The following is a 15,625-nucleotide window of genomic DNA, read 5'->3' as shown; positions in this document are numbered from 1 at the left end:
GACCCTAGATAGACCAGCTCCACACAGCCTGCACTGAGTGACAGTGAACCTTTGCTACTCAGGTCTCACGATAGAAATGCTGAGGATTTCCAACTCTGAAGAAGACTCCCCAGGTAGGACAGGAGTAGCTAAAAGAAAATAAAGAAAATGCAAAAAAGACAGATTCTCATTTTCTTCCTTGAAAAGTCTGTCCTAACTTCTCACTCCCTTTGCTTTCCTCAACAGCCCCCCATGCCCCAAGGCAGCAGATGTCCAACAGCAGCTCCACCACCCAGTTCCTCCTCCTGGCATTTGCAGACACGCGGGAGCTGCAGCTCTTGCACTTCTGGCTCTTCCTGGGCATCTACCTGGCTGCTTTCCTGGGCAACGGCCTCATCATCACCACCGTAGCCTGTCACCACCGCCTCCACACCCCCATGTACTTCTTCCTCCTCAACCTCTCTGTTCTTGACCTTGGAGCCATTTCCACCATTGTCCCCAAATCCATGGCCAATTTCCTGTGGTGCACCAGGGCCATCTCCTACGCAGGATGTGCTGCACAGGTCTTTTTCTTCATCTTCTTGATGTCAGCAGAGTTTTATCTGCTCACCGTCATGGCCTATGACCGCTATGTTGCCATCTGCAAACCCCTGCACTACGGGACCCTCCTGGGCAGCAGAGCTTGTGTCCACATGGCAGCAGCAGCCTGGGGCAGTGGGTTTCTCTATGCTGTGCTGCACACGGCCAATACATTTGCACTACCCCTCTGCCATGGCAATGCCCTGGACCAGTTCTTCTGTGAAGTGCCCCAGATCCTCAAGCTCTCCTGTGCACGTTCATACCTGAGGGAAGTTGGGCTTATTGTCACCAATTTTGTCCTTGGTCTTGGGTGTTTTGTTTTCATTGTGCTGTCCTATGTGCAGATCTTCAGGGCTGTGCTGAGGATCCCCTCTGAGCAAGGACGGCACAAAGCTTTTTCCACGTGCCTCCCTCACCTGGTTGTGGTCTCCCTGCTCGTCAGTACCGGGATGGTTGCCTACCTGAAGCCCCCCTCCAACTCCTCCCCATCCCTGGATCTGGTGGTTGCTGTTCTGTACTCGGTGGTGCCTCCAACAGTGAACCCCCTCATCTACAGCATGAGGAACCAGGAGCTCAAGGATTCCCTGAGGAAACTATTTCAATGGTTTCATCTTCAGCAGCAGTAAGCTGCCCATCTCTCCTCACTGGTTAATTCCAGTTTTTCCCATGATGATCATGGTCATACAGGCATATTTGTATTCATCCCACGTCTCTAGAAGCATGGCCTCGCTGTGCCTGTCTTTGGGAAATGGGTCAGAGCTTGCTTCCTGAGGAGCATCTCTGTAATAAATGGTGTGTCCCCATGGCAGCTCCTGAAGGCTGGGCTCTTCTTTTTGCTGAAGTCAGGACTAGGCTCCAGGAACTGCACTCACCATGGCCTGTTGCTGAGCTTGGTTCTCAGTGGGCTCACGGGGAGAGGGCACTGGAAGACATTTTGGGGAATGAGGGCTGTACTTAGCTCTCATCTGCGTGTGGCCCCTGTCATGGGAGATGGTGAATGGGCTCCAAATTTCCTGCCCAGGGCTCTCCCGCATGCAGCAGAGCTGAATGGTAGCTGCCCAGCTTTCTAGAGGGGAAACTGGAGTCCCCAGGACTTCTGAAGAAGAGGGCTTCTACAAGGAAATGATGTGCCTGGGGGCGGCCATCCTAAAAGAAGGGACCGTCCAAGGTGGAGTCACCCCAAGGCAAAGCACTATATTTAAGTATCCACAAGCAAACAAGGGCTCTGCCATCCCAGGGGAGGCCGTGGGGACCCAGCAAGATCGGAAGAACTAGACTGGAGGGTGATTCACATCTCCTTCAGCCAAAGCCCAAGGATGGTTCATTTGGCACACTGGAAAACATCGCAATGCACGAGACATGATCTGACCTCCTTCCACAGCTTTAGACCCCTGGCAAGGAGCTCAGTGGCACTGCAGCCCACCCAGCTGCATCTGCTTCCCTCCCTGACCAGCACAGCCAGTGTGGACTCACTCCATGGTCCCACAGCCCACTTGCTCTGCAGAGCATCACTGCCAGCTTGGGGCCCTGTGAGGAGCATAGAGAAGGGGCTGGGAGCACCAGGCCAGCTCAGAGGAGGGATGGGGAGAGATCAGACAGGAGCTGACCAGGGCTGGAAATGTCCTCTGAGAGAAAAATGCTGGTGTTCAGCTACTCCAAGATAATACCCAGTGTTCGCCTATCCTAAAGCATGCTCACGATGCAGAGCCAGAAGTCTTTGCTGTCCTGGTGCTCCACCAGGCCTGGGAAGTGGCTGGAGGAGGATTGGTGTCCACCACTTGCCATCTCTTAGTGCCATTGTCCCCCTGAAGGGTGGAATGAGGGGGAAGATGGGACCCTGTGTGAGGGCTTGCACTGAAGGCAGTATTGACCCAGAAGCCACATCATTTTGCTGTGGTCCTTCAGTCCCTGTGACCAGCATGTGTCCTTGAGACAACCTTCCCCACCCTGCGTGTCAGCCCGTACCCCAAAAGCTACCCCAAGACAAAGCTCCTCAGCCAGTGTCCAGCTGTGACCACAGGAAGGACAAGACCTCTCCTGGGTCCTCTGCAGGGCTCAGCATACAGAGGAGAACTTGGGAAACTGTAGACCATCCCCATGCCCTTGGAGGCCCTCAAGAAGAGTCCCTCAGGCCTAACATCCAGCCCGGCTTGTCGCTGCATGAACAGCCAGGAGAAGGTGCCCCAGGAGCATCATTGCAGACCCAATCTCCTCATTCCAGCCCCAGCCCCGAGCTGGACAGGGCTCTCCCCCTTGTCACTGTGGTGGTTCCAGGGACCCAAGAGACACCTGGGGGGGAAATGTTTGGTGAGCAGTGCCAACCCAGTGCTCCCAGCAGCTCCTTGGCAGCCAGCACAGCTCTCCATGGTCAGAAAAGGACTTGCTGCTGCTCATGGGCTCGGGGGTGCTGCAGCCACTGGCACTGTCTGCTGGCAGCTCCCAGACTGAGGGCTGAGCTTTGGAGCCCTGCAACACAGCTCCTGCTGGGCTTTGAGCTGCTGGTCACAACGCTCTGGCCCTGGTTACTTGGTAAGTTCTCAGTCCACCTCACTTTCCCCTTATCTAATCGATACTTCATCAGCGCATCCAGGAGGATGCTAGAGGAGACAGGCTGACAGCTCCCAAGATCCTCCTTCTTGCCTTTCTTCAAGGCAGGATTGACACTGGCTTCCTTCCACTCCTCAGGAACCTCTCCCAGTAACCATGACCTTTAAAAGAGAATCGAGAGTGGCCTCGCAGTGACATCAGCCAGTTCCCTCAGCACTCGTGGGTGCATCCCCTCAGTTCCCATAGGCTCAGGTATGTTCAGTTTGTTTAAATGTTCCCTAAACTAAGACTCCTGCACCAAGGCTAAGTCTTCCTTGCTCCACATTTCCCCCTGGTCTCAGGGCCCTGGGATGCCTGAAGGCCAGTCCTAGCAGGAACGACTGAGGTGAGGAAGACATTGACTATCTTGGGCTTTTCCATATCCTGGACCATATACCACGTACATTTTCCATAGTCTTCCTTTTGCTCTTTATGTAGTTGTGGAAACTGGTTTTGTTCTCCTTCAGGATGCTAGCCAGATTCAGCTCGAGTTGGGCTTTGGCTTTCCTAAGCCCATCTCTGCACACTTGGGAAGTTATCATCGATGTCCTCCAGAAGCCTTTGGGATGGTTGTGCCTTGCTATCTTGCTCCTCAGGCAGCTACCAAGGTGGTTCAATGCCAAGACAAGGAGAACCAGGTTGTGAGAACATGAGGCTTCTTCCAGTGGCCTGAAGAAGGGCTCATCTCCTTCTTCCTGATCAAGCACTCAACAACAGACACCCACTGAAAGGTCACCCATGTTGGTCTGCCTGCTAATCCTCACCCACAAGCTCTCAACAGGCTCATCATCTATCCCAAGGCAGAGCATCAGGCTTTCCCACTGCAATTCCATTTAACTTTGCTCTCCTCATTTTACTTATTAGCTGTCATGTCCTTTCATTCCTATTGCTGTGATCTTGTTAGAGGCACCACAATTCTCATCATAGCAGCCCATATAGTACCGTTCTTTGGATCTGTGAACCAAAACAGTGCTGATAACACAGCGATGTTTTAGTTACTGCTGAACGGTGCTTGCCCAGCATCAAGGCCTTTTCTGCTTCTCATGCTGCTCCACCAGCAAGTAGGCTGGGGGGGCACAAGAAGTTGCAAGGGGATAGAGCTGACCCCAACTGACCAAAGGGATATTCCATACCATAGGATGTCATGAGTGAGTGAGCGGCTGTGTGGGACTGAGCAGTCTACCAGGGTTAAACCACACCACCCGTCCATCAAGGCAGGCTTAGACATGACTGGTTGAGGAGCAACCTCAAGGAGAAGGGTTTGGGCATTACTAGGAATGCCATAGCAGGCAGTGGTGCTACACAGGAATATGGCCATGAGCACATTGGGCTGCACTGGGAGGAGTGTGGCCACCTAGGCAAGGGGAGGTATTGTCCATCTTGACTCAACACTGCTGTGGCCACATCTGCAGTAGTGTGCCCCAGTGTGGGGCTCCCGTTCTGGAGGAAGGGGGATGAACTGTTACGTGGGCAGAGAAAGTCTGCCAAGAGATGCTTTGTGGTCATGTGAGGAGAGTCTGAGAGACCAGGGCTTCTTTAGCCTGGTGAAGTGGAGGCTGAGGGAAGAATAGTGGTAGCTTGGGACAGCTTGAAAATTGCTTTCAGAGATGATGGCACGTTTTTTCGTAGTGGGAAACAGCATGAGAAAGGAAAAGCACCAGAAGCTGCAGCTGTGGAGGTCCAGAGTGCACCTCAGGATAAAGAACTGTCATCTTGAAGGTAGTGCTGTGGTGCAAAAAGTCACCCAGAGGGAATGTGGATCAGCCCATGGCTTTGTGTTTCAAGGAAGAGCTGGCGAGGATGGAGAAACAGCAGCACAGGTAGGGACATACTGGGGTGAGAAGAAGGTGGGGAAGCACGTTGGGTGTCTGCAGCCTTCAGGGAAACAGGCAGAGGCATGGGACAGTGTAGGAAGGCGTGTGGTGCAGATGGCCAAGGGCGCTGGCAAGGCTGAAAGGCCCTGACAGAACCGAGGTCTTTGTCCCCTTGGCTATGGCTGATGTCCCTGCCACAAAGGCCTAAGAGGAGACACATCGTCCTCATGGTAATGGGGTCTCATTGCCTCCTCACACCCACCCCGGGGAGACTGGGAGGTGTCGTACCATTGTCCTTCACTTGGCATTGCACTCCCTACATCACAAGGAAGAGCCCTGAGTCACACCAGAGGGACTGGATCTCCCTTCCCAGGGGCTGGGGGTCAGGGCAGTGGCCATCCTCTTTCATCCAACAAGCCAAGGGTTTCCTCAGCATCAGCATTGCCTGCACTTTGCCTTTGCCTGCCTGTCATCATGGCCTCCAATTACCTGCTCTAACGAGTCCCTTGGGAGGCTTTGTCACTAATGGCCCTCAGAGGGGCCCATTAATGCTTCCAGGTACTTTGGGCTTTGCTTCTGACTTTGACTTCTTGAGAGGTTTCTTCAGTCACTTCTCAGTACCTGAAGTTCATGGACTCAGCACCAAACACGCCATGGGGCTTATTAAAATACAGAAAGCCCTAATGAGCCATGTCTCTTCCCATAACTTTCTTCAAGTCCTCAAGACTTGTTCACCTAATTGGAGAGGTTTCAGTTAGGTAGTAAATGATGAAGACTTTAAGGAAGATTTCATAAAGGAGGATTTTTTATTTGAAGGATATTTTCTATCCTGTTTCAGTTTATAGAAGAAGTGACAGCAGCATTCTACAATGGTTATTGATCCACAGGGTCTCCTGAAGGCATCTGGACAGGCAGGAGAAGCAGTCCCTGGAGGTCCAACACTGTAAGGACAACCTTACTCCTCACTTCCCCCACCCCATGACTTCCCTCATCGGCCATCTGGGACTTGCATCACTTTTCCTCACATCAGACTTCTCCACTGAGGGCTGCAGCTGGATGGTACAGCTCCTTTGCACCAGCTCCCGCCTGCTTTCCTTAGAGACCTGGCTGCACACAGGCACAGAAAGCTTTCTCTTCATTGCCAGGAAACAAAAATTAAACATGATATAATTTAATAAAGTTTAAAAATGTCTCCTCAGCTGTATGCCAAGTCTAAGCAGCATCTGACGTGGCCCACCTTTCACAAGGGATTTCCGTACAAGAACAGTTTGAGACAGAGACATAAGAAAGGATAGATATAAACACAATTAAGGTGTTGACTAAAGAGGTAATTAGACTTCTGAAAGATGGGGCAACTTTCTAAGTCCCTGAAGCTCAGAGCAGAAACCAGACAGTTGAGAGGCATCTGAAGTACCAAAGAGCAAGTGGAGGAGGAAACCTGAGAGCAATGGGAAGGGCATACGTCCACATAGTCTACGGAAAAGATGTCCTTAGGCATGGCTACTGAATCAGGAGAGGTGGGAACACCTGAATGACGAGGGAGATGACATAATAGACAGAGGAATCGTAAATACATGTACAGGGGAAGATCAATAGTTCTTCTCCTGCCATTAGCACACTTCCAGGAAATTCCCATTCTGTCATGGTGGGAAAACATTGCCATTTCTTAAAAGTACTCAAATGATTCAGTTCAAGAAAATGAGCTGGTATGTTATTTTAAATGTAAACAAACAAAAACCCGTGTGCACCTTTCCAGGCAGCTGGCCTGGCATTGGCGTCTATCAGAGAGGACCTGTGGCAGAGCAGAGCACCTTGCAAGCTGCAGGTGGAGGCTGGGCAGGGCTTCCCGGGGCATCTCCACTGGCACCGGGTGTCTGTGTCCCTGTACCTGAAGGCATTTGTGTCCTACATCCATTCCCAGTTCTGGACACTTTCCTTTTCGATAAAAGGAAATCCCCCTAAAGACTGAAATAAAGCTGAACAGGGCGTTGACACATTTGCTTTGGCTCTTTCTCTTCAGTTCTCCTTACTTTCATTTCTATTGACATTAACTGACATCTGACAGGCATTACAACAGGATTGTTTTGTGTCTTGCACAGAGCTGCTTGCCCCCAAACCCTTCCCTCCCCAGGACTCCTCAGTCTTTGCCCAGAGCAAGTCACACTGAGGTGTCAACCTCTCTTCACTGCTTGAGATGGTTTTTTTGGATGGTAACTTACAGCACAGGAACATTCACACCCATCAACATCTGCTCTGGTCCAGTTAAAATAGGGCCCAACATCATCATAGGGTCATAAGAGAGCTGAGGTTGGAAGGGACCTCAGGAAGTCTGCAGTGCAACCTGTCAGAAACAGGGTCAGACCAAGTTGTTCAAGGCTTGATTCACTCTGAGTTGGAAAACCCCCAAGGACAGAGACTGCACAACCTCTCTGGGTGAGTTCCAGCACTTGCAAGAGCTCATGGGGAAAAAAAGCTTTCCTTATGTCCTGGCTGAACCTCTCCTCCTTCACCTTCCTCCCATTGTCTTTTGTCCTGCTACAATGTGCCATGGTGAAGAGCCTGGCTCTGCATTCTCCATGACCTCCTCATAGGTTCTGGCAGGATGGGGTGAGGCTCCCCGGCCTTCCCTTCTCTGGGCTGGACAAGCCCAGCTCCCTCAGCCTCTCCTCACAGGCAAAGTGCTCCAGTCCCTGGCTGTCCTGAGGGCCCTTTGCTAAACCCTCTCCAGCTTGCCAATATTTTCCTGAATTGGGGATGTGAATTCTGGATGGAACATTCCAGAGAATCCCTTCCCTCGGTATCCTGGCCGTGCTCCTGGTCATACAGCCCAGGACCCTGCTGGCCTCCCTTGCTGCCAGGACACACGGCTGCCTCCTGTCCAGCTCCCTGCCCACCAAGACCTTTCCCACAGGGCTGCTCCCAGCCAGGCAGCCCCCAGCCTGTGCCATCACCACGCTGAGTCCCCTGCAGGGGCAGAAACTGCCATTTGTCCTTCTGGGGTTTCATGAGGTCTCTGCCAATACGTGCTCTCCTCCTCCTTGAACCCCTTCATTGAGCACAGAGGCCTGGGAGACCTTTTCAGTAAAGACTCAGGCACAGAAGGCATTGAGTGCCTCAGCCCCAGCATCAGTGTCTGCTGTTATTAAATCACCCTCCTCAGTCAGCAGCAGCCCTGCATTTCCCTTGTTCAGCCTTGGTCTCTAACACAGCCATTAAAGCTCTTCATTTCACTCTTGACTTTTCATGCAGGCATCAACTCCAGGTGACCTTTGCCTTTCCCAAAATCATAACTGCACAGCAAATGCAATGTACATAAATTCCTTGTCTGTACCTGTCCTTGCTGTCATCCCCTTGGCAGCTGCTTCATGGCCCCTGTCTGAGCCCTGTCCTGGGACATCCCAGCCCCGCGGCCCCACACATGGTCCCACAGCCCCACTGTGCAGGCACAGCACAGGACAGGGTGCATTCAGGGTGGGGAACGGTCCCTCTGACATGATGCCCACAGCAGTCCTTGGGGCTTTGTCACCCCATGGCCTTCCTCTTAGGCAGCCTCCCCTAAGGTCCTGGAGAGGCCGTGTCAGCTGTGGGGATTCACAGACAGCCATGCTCCAGGGCCTGCCAGGGCCTGGGCCAGGAGAGAGACCGGGCAGGGCTGGGCATTCCCCTGATACAGGCACTGAGCCCAGCATAAACCTGAGGTGAGCAGCCAGTACTGGAAACGGCTGGTGAGAGAGGCTGGGGGGTGATGACTGCCCTGGGTCACCTTCCTGGTCTGTCTATGCCACCGAGGGCACAGACCAGCCCCCTCTCTCCTGTCCTTTCATGTCCTGGATCCATTCCATGAGCTTAGACTCTATGTCACAAACCCAATGGAGTGTGTCCTCAATCTGCATGGGCACACAGATCAGCTAACTTTTGCATTTTCTGGGCACTTTCCAGCCCAGCCCAGCCCCTCCTCGGATCTCCCCATCTCCCCTGCCCTCTCCCCACCACAGCACAGCACAGCACAGCAGCCCAGGCTGGGCTGGCCCCATGGCAGTGCCCACCGCAGGGTGCTACAGAGCTCTGAGCACCCACAGCACAGCCCCAGCCCCTCTGAAGGGCACAGCAGCTCCTGGCGGGCAGAGGAGGGTCAGCCTCCCCATCAGCCCCAGGGCTGCAGCATGAGGAGACAGAGGCCAGTGTGTCCCTGTGTCCCCTGCTCTTGACCCCAGGAGATCCCTGTTGCCAACTGCTGGCAGCCCCTCTGTGCCAGGCCCTCTCCCCAGCACAAAGCTCCTGGCCCTGGGACTCCTCTGGCTGCTCCTGCTGCCCCAGTGACAGAGCAGCCTGTCCCAAGCTGCTGCATGCAGAAATAAGTTTCTCTGTGTCATCAGTTTCCCCCTGGGACTAGAGAGTTGTGCCTTTGCTCTTCTGCAGGGATCATCCATGCCTCTAGAGAGCCTTTCCCCAGGGGACTGTGTCTGTGCTGGCCTCATCGGATGCTTCTGCCCCCTTCCCATGCTCCCTGCAGGGCCCCAAGCTGGTGGTGCTGCTCTGCAGAGCCAGCAGGCTGTGGTGCATGGGAGCCACGGGCAGACAGTCCCAGGAAGATCCCTGCTGATCATCACCATCTCCAGGGGCACTGGCACCCACAAGTGAACGCTCAGTCCAGGTCTCCTTCGCTAATGCATCGCCCCATGCCCTCCTGCCCTCAGCCCATGGAGAACCCAAGCACAGCAGCATGGCCTCACAGGGGCAATTTCTTCAGTCCATTCCTGACCTCTGCTTTGGAAGGAGAGCACAACCTCGAGACACCAGCACTGAGAAAACCCCCTTTATTATACAGATGTGACATGGGAGGCCATCGTGCCAGACAAATGTGCAAAGACCTCTGTGTCAGACAGAGTGGGTTCATGGGTCTGGAGAAGTGGAGTGAGTGCAGACATTCCTGGAGGGACAGAATCATCTCAGAGAAACTCCCAGAGCACAGGAGGTTCCCCGCATACAATGGAAATCACTTGTGCAGGGACATGAGCAGCTTATTGCTGCTGAAAGACTAAGGATTGAATGAGCTTCTTCAGTGCATCTTTGAGCTCCTGGTTCCTCATGCTGTAGATGAAGGGGTTCACTACTGGAGGAACCACCGAGTACAGAACAGCCACCACCAGATCCAGGGATGGGGGGGAGATGGAGGGGGGCTTCAGGTAGGCAAACAGGGCAGTGCTGACATATAGGGAGACCACACCCAGGTGAGGGAGGCACGTGGAAAAGGCTTTGTGCCGTCCCTGCTCAGAGGGGATCCTCAGCACAGCCCTGAAGATCTGCACATAGGACAGCATGATGAAAACAAAACACCCAAAAGCTAAACCACAACTAATCAGGAGAAGCCCAACTTCCCTGAGGTAGGAACGTGAGCAGGAGAGCTTGAAGATCTGGGGGATTTCACAGAAGAACTGGTCCACAGCATTGCCTTGGCAGAGGGGTATGGAAAATGTATTGACTGTGTGAATGAGAGAATTAAGAAAAGCACTGCCCCAGGCAGCTGCTGCCATGTGGACACAAGCTCTGCTCCCCAGGAGGGTCCCGTAGTGCAGGGGTTTGCAGATGGCAACGTAGCGGTCGTAGGCCATGACGGTGAGAAGACAATACTCTGCTACTATCAAGAAGGAAAAGAGAAAGACCTGTGCAGCACATCCTGCGTAGGAGATGGCCCTGGTGTCCCACAGGGAATTGGCCATGGATTTGGGGACAGTGGTGGAGATGGAGCCCAGGTCAATGAGGGAGAGGTTGAGGAGGAAGAAGTACATGGGTGTGTGGAGGCAGTGGTCGCAGGCTACGGCGGTGATGATGAGGCCGTTGCCCAGGAGGGCAGCCAGGTAGATGCCCAGGAAGAGCCAGAAGTGCAAGAGCTGCAGCTGCCGCGTGTCTGCAAATGCCAGGAGGAGGAACTGGGTGAAGGAGCTGATATTGGATGGTTGCTGCCTCTGGGCATGGGTTTCTGTCCTTAGAGGAAGAGTTAATGAAGAGTTAGGGGAGACTTCTCTGAGGTAAATCAAAGCCTTTCTGCTAAACCCTCACCCTGATACCCCCCCACCCCGTTCCCCCAATTCCCTGTCTGGGAGATATTCCTTCAGGTCTGTGCTTGGAGCTCTGGGTGGTGCTGGTGAGCATGCGCTGAGGACAAGGGCCTCTGCAGCAGGGAGTTCATGGGACCAGTGTGGGCAGGGGCCAGTCCTGGTGTTCAGCTGTGTCAGATGAAACTGCTCCTAATGCAGAAGGGCCTGTCACCATCTGCACTACCAGAGCTAAGGAACCAGGATGGCACAAGGCAGTTTAAAAGTTTGGGGTTTTTTTCAAGCTCCCTCCATCTCACCTGGGGAATGTTCTTCATTGTCAGAACCCCTCAGCATTTCTGCTGCACACAGGGAGAACCAGCGAGTACTGCGAGGCAGAAGGAATGGTTTTGGCAAAGTGAGGGGAGCTGGTCTGTCCCTCCGTCTTGTTCCCAGCTGCCCTGGGCTTGCACCTTCATGAGATGGAGGGCGATCACACTCTTACCTTACCCTGAAAAACAACCAGACACTACTGAGAGCAGAGGGACCCACCACAGAATATGAAATCTCTCACTCTTTCTCAAGTTCTCAGCACCCCACTTCTAGCCAAGGACACACGTGGCTCATTGCAACAACCCTGCAGCATTTCCTTGGTTGTAGTATCTCTGCACTTCTCCATGGGGCTTTCAGATAAAAAAGAGGTGCTCTGCACAGGTCTGCATTCTGGAGGGCAGCTCACAGCTGGAGGGACACCCCTGGGAGATAGCCAATTGTCCTCCTAGTGCTGGCATCTCAGTAAGAGAAAACGGACTCTTTCCCCAGCCCCACAGGCTGCTTTGCCCACAGCCCCACAGGTGAGAGGGAAGCTGGGACATCTGTTCCCATGGACACACCGGCATGAAGGGACCCAAAAGATCAGTGTGGGACTCTGCAGCTGAAACTCCCATCCCCAGAGAGTCTGACAGCAAGAACAAGAGAAATTTAAAAGAGAGAAGTGGAGAAACAAGGCAAAGTCCAGTGAGGGTCTGGCCGAGAGAGGCCAGGGGAGAGGCAGCCGGGCACTCAGGGCAGCGTTACCCGTCCCCAGCTGTGCACAACACCTCCCAGACTGTGATAATGCCGGACAGTTGCCCTCAGCCCCATTGCTGGTCAGTGGGAAATGGGCCCGTGGCAGGAGGGATGGATGCCCTTCGCCTCTTCTGCTGGTCTGCTGGACACAGAGGTGACTCCCAGCCTAGACCCCATGGCCGTGAGGGCTGAGGGCTGTGCTGGGTGGGAGAGGAGAGATGAAGGGGGTTGCTCGGGGGAGGCATCTGCAGCGCAGGGCTGGCCGGGAGGTGCCCATATCTCCCCTGCCACAGGGTTTCCATAAGCAGTTCCCTCCCTTCCTGCCCATCTCTGCTGCCTGCAGCTGTCCCAGCTGGGAGCTGTTTCTCTGGCCCCATGTCTCTTCCCTGCCAGTGCTCACAGAGCCCAGCCCAGCCCCTGTGTGCCCGGCTCTGCCCTGCAGCCACGCTGTGTGTGCAGGGGCTACAGAAGAGGTCATACAAACCCTGAGGAACCTGGAAAGGTGCTGCTGGTGCTACCTGTAGGCTGGCAGGGGATGAAGGCACTTGCTGAGGCTCCTAGTACACCTCAGGGTGACAGTGTAGAAGCCTCCTCCCCTTCTCTAAGCTGCATGGCTGTGTTTCCATCCAACCCAGGTGAGCCAGAGCAAAGTGGAAGCACAGATTCAGGAAAGCACAGACTCAAGAAGGAAACCCCTGCCATGACCGTACTCATGAAAAGTCCCCTCAGAAATGCTCTGGGCATGATCTGGAGCTGTGAGCAGCCCTGACCCTCGCAGCAGAAGGACCTTGCCCTGCCGGGGGTCCCTCCTTCCAGCCACAGCTTCTCCCGACAGCGCTGTGGGCAGCTCCCCGGGCAGGCTGAGTGCTGACCCTGGCAGGTAACTGAATCCCTGCCCCAGCACGCAGCACCCTGGGGTGCAGGGACCCGGCTCTGAAGGACAGCCCTGGGCACCCCTGCCTGCACACCCAGCATCACACCCCTGCGGTCCTTCCTGGAAGAAGGCAGCCATCATGTCTTGCACCTATGACAGAGCGGAAGAAAAGCCACATAAGGTTGTTCTTCTCCTCCATAGAAGAGAAGTTGTGAGAGTTCTCCTGAAAGATCCCAGAGGCTGTGGGATGTGCCAGCTTTTGGAGATCTCGCCAGGAACTGCAGATGCATTGCCCTGCAGCCACAGACTTACCGTGTCGAGGGCTGTGAAGATATCTCCCCCGGTGAGCTGTCAGCTCCCTCCCAGCCCAGACTGCCTCTAACCCTTCTCTGCCTTGCTTGTCTGCCCTCAGTGCCTGCAGGCAGTGCCCTCAGCCCTGCTGCCCTTTGCAGAGGAGCTGCTCCTGGGCAGAGCTGTCTCTCTGCAGCGCTGCCCGCTTGCCAGGAGCTCCCTCCATGCCAGGAGCCCAGCCCAGCTCAGCAGCAGAGGACCAGCCCAAGGCAGCACTTTCTCTGCTCCCCCCTCCCCTCCACTCCCAGCTCCCTCGAGGTGTCCCGGGGTCTCCAGGGCTGACAGCTCCTGAAAGGCAGCAGGGTCACTCCTGGGGAGCACAGCTGGAAGCAGACTGAAGTCATCACTGCCTGTCCCTCTCTAAACACTAGACGGGCTGAGTCCTGCAGCGGGAATTGCTCTGCCAGGGAGTGCGGATCTGCAGGAGGTGTCAATGTTCCCCTCTGGAAACCCCTGTTCCTGTCCCATTGTCAGGCAGGGCACATAGGCAGTGACAAACAGGGTACCTTTCCACATGTGCAGGGCAGGGATTGAGCCAAGTCCAGGTAGGCATCTCAGCTCTCCTCAGTATTCCTGGAGGCCGGAGGGGGATTGGGCTTCTCCAGTACACCCCACAGACCCACAGGAGGTGGGATTCCTCTTGCCTCAGCTCAGCTGCACAAAATCCCTGTGAGCTCCTTCTCTAAGCTGCCATGTCAATAGTGGAGACAGAGGCCAGGAGTGACCTTGTCCAATGCAAACACCTGGTGGCATTTGAGGTGCCAGAGTTGGTTCAGGACATGTGCAGGAGACTGCAAGCTCTAGTGGAGCAATTCTGAGAGACAGGGCAGCATCTGGGCGCGTTGTCTTGGAGACTGGTGGGGGATCCCTTTGGCCAACTGAAATGATAGAAGATGATCACACTTAAGACAACCAAACCTGTACCTGCTGAGGATGTTTAGGGCAGCCGATAGAGGTATTCACCCAACGAAATGAAGTCATGTGCCACAGGGGGAGCTCAGTCTGCCTGTCTCTTCTCCATCAGTTGTATTTCCTGCATCTCCACTAAGTGGAACCGAAGGTTTACCATGGACATCCCTACATTGCCTACCCTGTTGCAGGGCAGCTGCTCAGCCTAATGGCCAAATGCAGGCCTGTAGGGCTCCCTCAGATGCCAACGCTGCCCAGCACAAGTGGAGGGTGCAGCTGGCTGGGCAGTGCAGGACCTACAGCACAGCTATCCCCATTCAGGGCTGGTCCATAACAGACACCCCAGGGCATCTCAGGTACATTTGGTGCGTGTGAGCAAGAGACTGAATGCCACCACTGCAGTGAGACAAGGTCTGTCCCATGTCTGTCCAGCAGCCGCAGGCAGTGCATCAATATGAGGCACGTCACAGCAGGGTCTCTGCTCGTGTGCCAACACTTCCAAATGCTGCTGATTCTTCTTACCCCCATCCTTTATTCACCCCCTTGATGATGCAACCCAGGAACAGGTGAATGATTTTCACAGTGTGCCCGGACAACAGGATGTCCATAGCAAAGGACGTTTTCAGCAGCAACTTGTCCTTCCTGGAGATCAGCTTCACCTCTACCACAGGCCCTCCAGGCTGCAGAGACACTGCAGACAGCAAAGTCCTCTCCTGCCAGGACCGCACAGTCCAAAAATGGTTCTCTCTGGCACTGGCAGCACAGGGTGTGCGCTCTTCATGGGCACATCATTTCATCCTTACATTGCCTTCTGCCGTCCACTCCAGCATGCCTCTGCTCTCAAGGAAAGGCTTTGCTCGCACAGGATCTCGGGCACCAGATCTGTGATAAGGCTGAGGCTGGCCCTGGTGGCACCAAGCTGAGGTGCTGCAGCCCAAATGTGCACCAATGGCCTCAGCCTGGAGCACAGACAGGAGGGGCTGGAGCCCCGTGTGCTGTCACAGAGCTGTGACATTGATATAATACCTGCTGAGGTGTGGTGGGACAGGTCAGGAACCTTGAGGTGCTGCAATGGATGGATAGAGGCTCCTCAGAAAAGACAGGTGGGGAAGATCAGGAGGGGAGGCCCTCAGTGTGAGGGAGCTGCCTGGGTGTATGGAGGTCCTCTATGGGATGGGCAGCAGATTGGGTGAGCTCTTGTGGGGGAGGGTCACAGGAGAGACCAGGTAGGGAGACATGCTGGTAGGAAATCCTTACCTGGAGTCAGGTGAGGAAGAGGACAAAATCTTATTGAAGCAATTTGAGGAAGGCCAGTTCAACGACCCCACACCACCCTTGGGGACTTTAATCGCCCTCACCTCATGGGAAGGGGAAACTGCAGGGTGCAAAGATTCCCAGAGGTTTCTGCAGGTTCCTGGGGCCAGCTTCTT

The 15,625-nt window shown here is 54.4% G+C and overlaps 1 protein-coding gene across 1 annotated transcript; it reads right to left on the bottom strand.

Moving 5' to 3' along the window:
* Nucleotides 1-9,979: 9,979 nt before the first annotated feature.
* Nucleotides 9,980-10,570, bottom strand: LOC142403888 (olfactory receptor 14J1-like). The gene has a single exon (XM_075490187.1). It carries the CDS (start codon nt 10,568-10,570, stop codon nt 9,980-9,982), a length of 591 nt encoding a protein of 196 aa, XP_075346302.1.
* Nucleotides 10,571-15,625: the final 5,055 nt, after the last annotated feature.

Source organism: Mycteria americana, unplaced genomic scaffold, assembly GCF_035582795.1.
Source record: "Mycteria americana isolate JAX WOST 10 ecotype Jacksonville Zoo and Gardens unplaced genomic scaffold, USCA_MyAme_1.0 Scaffold_46, whole genome shotgun sequence".
NCBI classification, from domain to species: Eukaryota; Metazoa; Chordata; class Aves; order Ciconiiformes; family Ciconiidae; genus Mycteria; species Mycteria americana.
This window is presented reverse-complemented; position numbering and strand designations above follow the sequence as displayed.

Coding starts and splice junctions, on each gene's coding strand:
- LOC142403888 (XM_075490187.1), bottom strand. CDS start 10,570: ATGGCCTACGACCGCTACGTTGCCATCTGCAAACCCCTGCACTACGGG.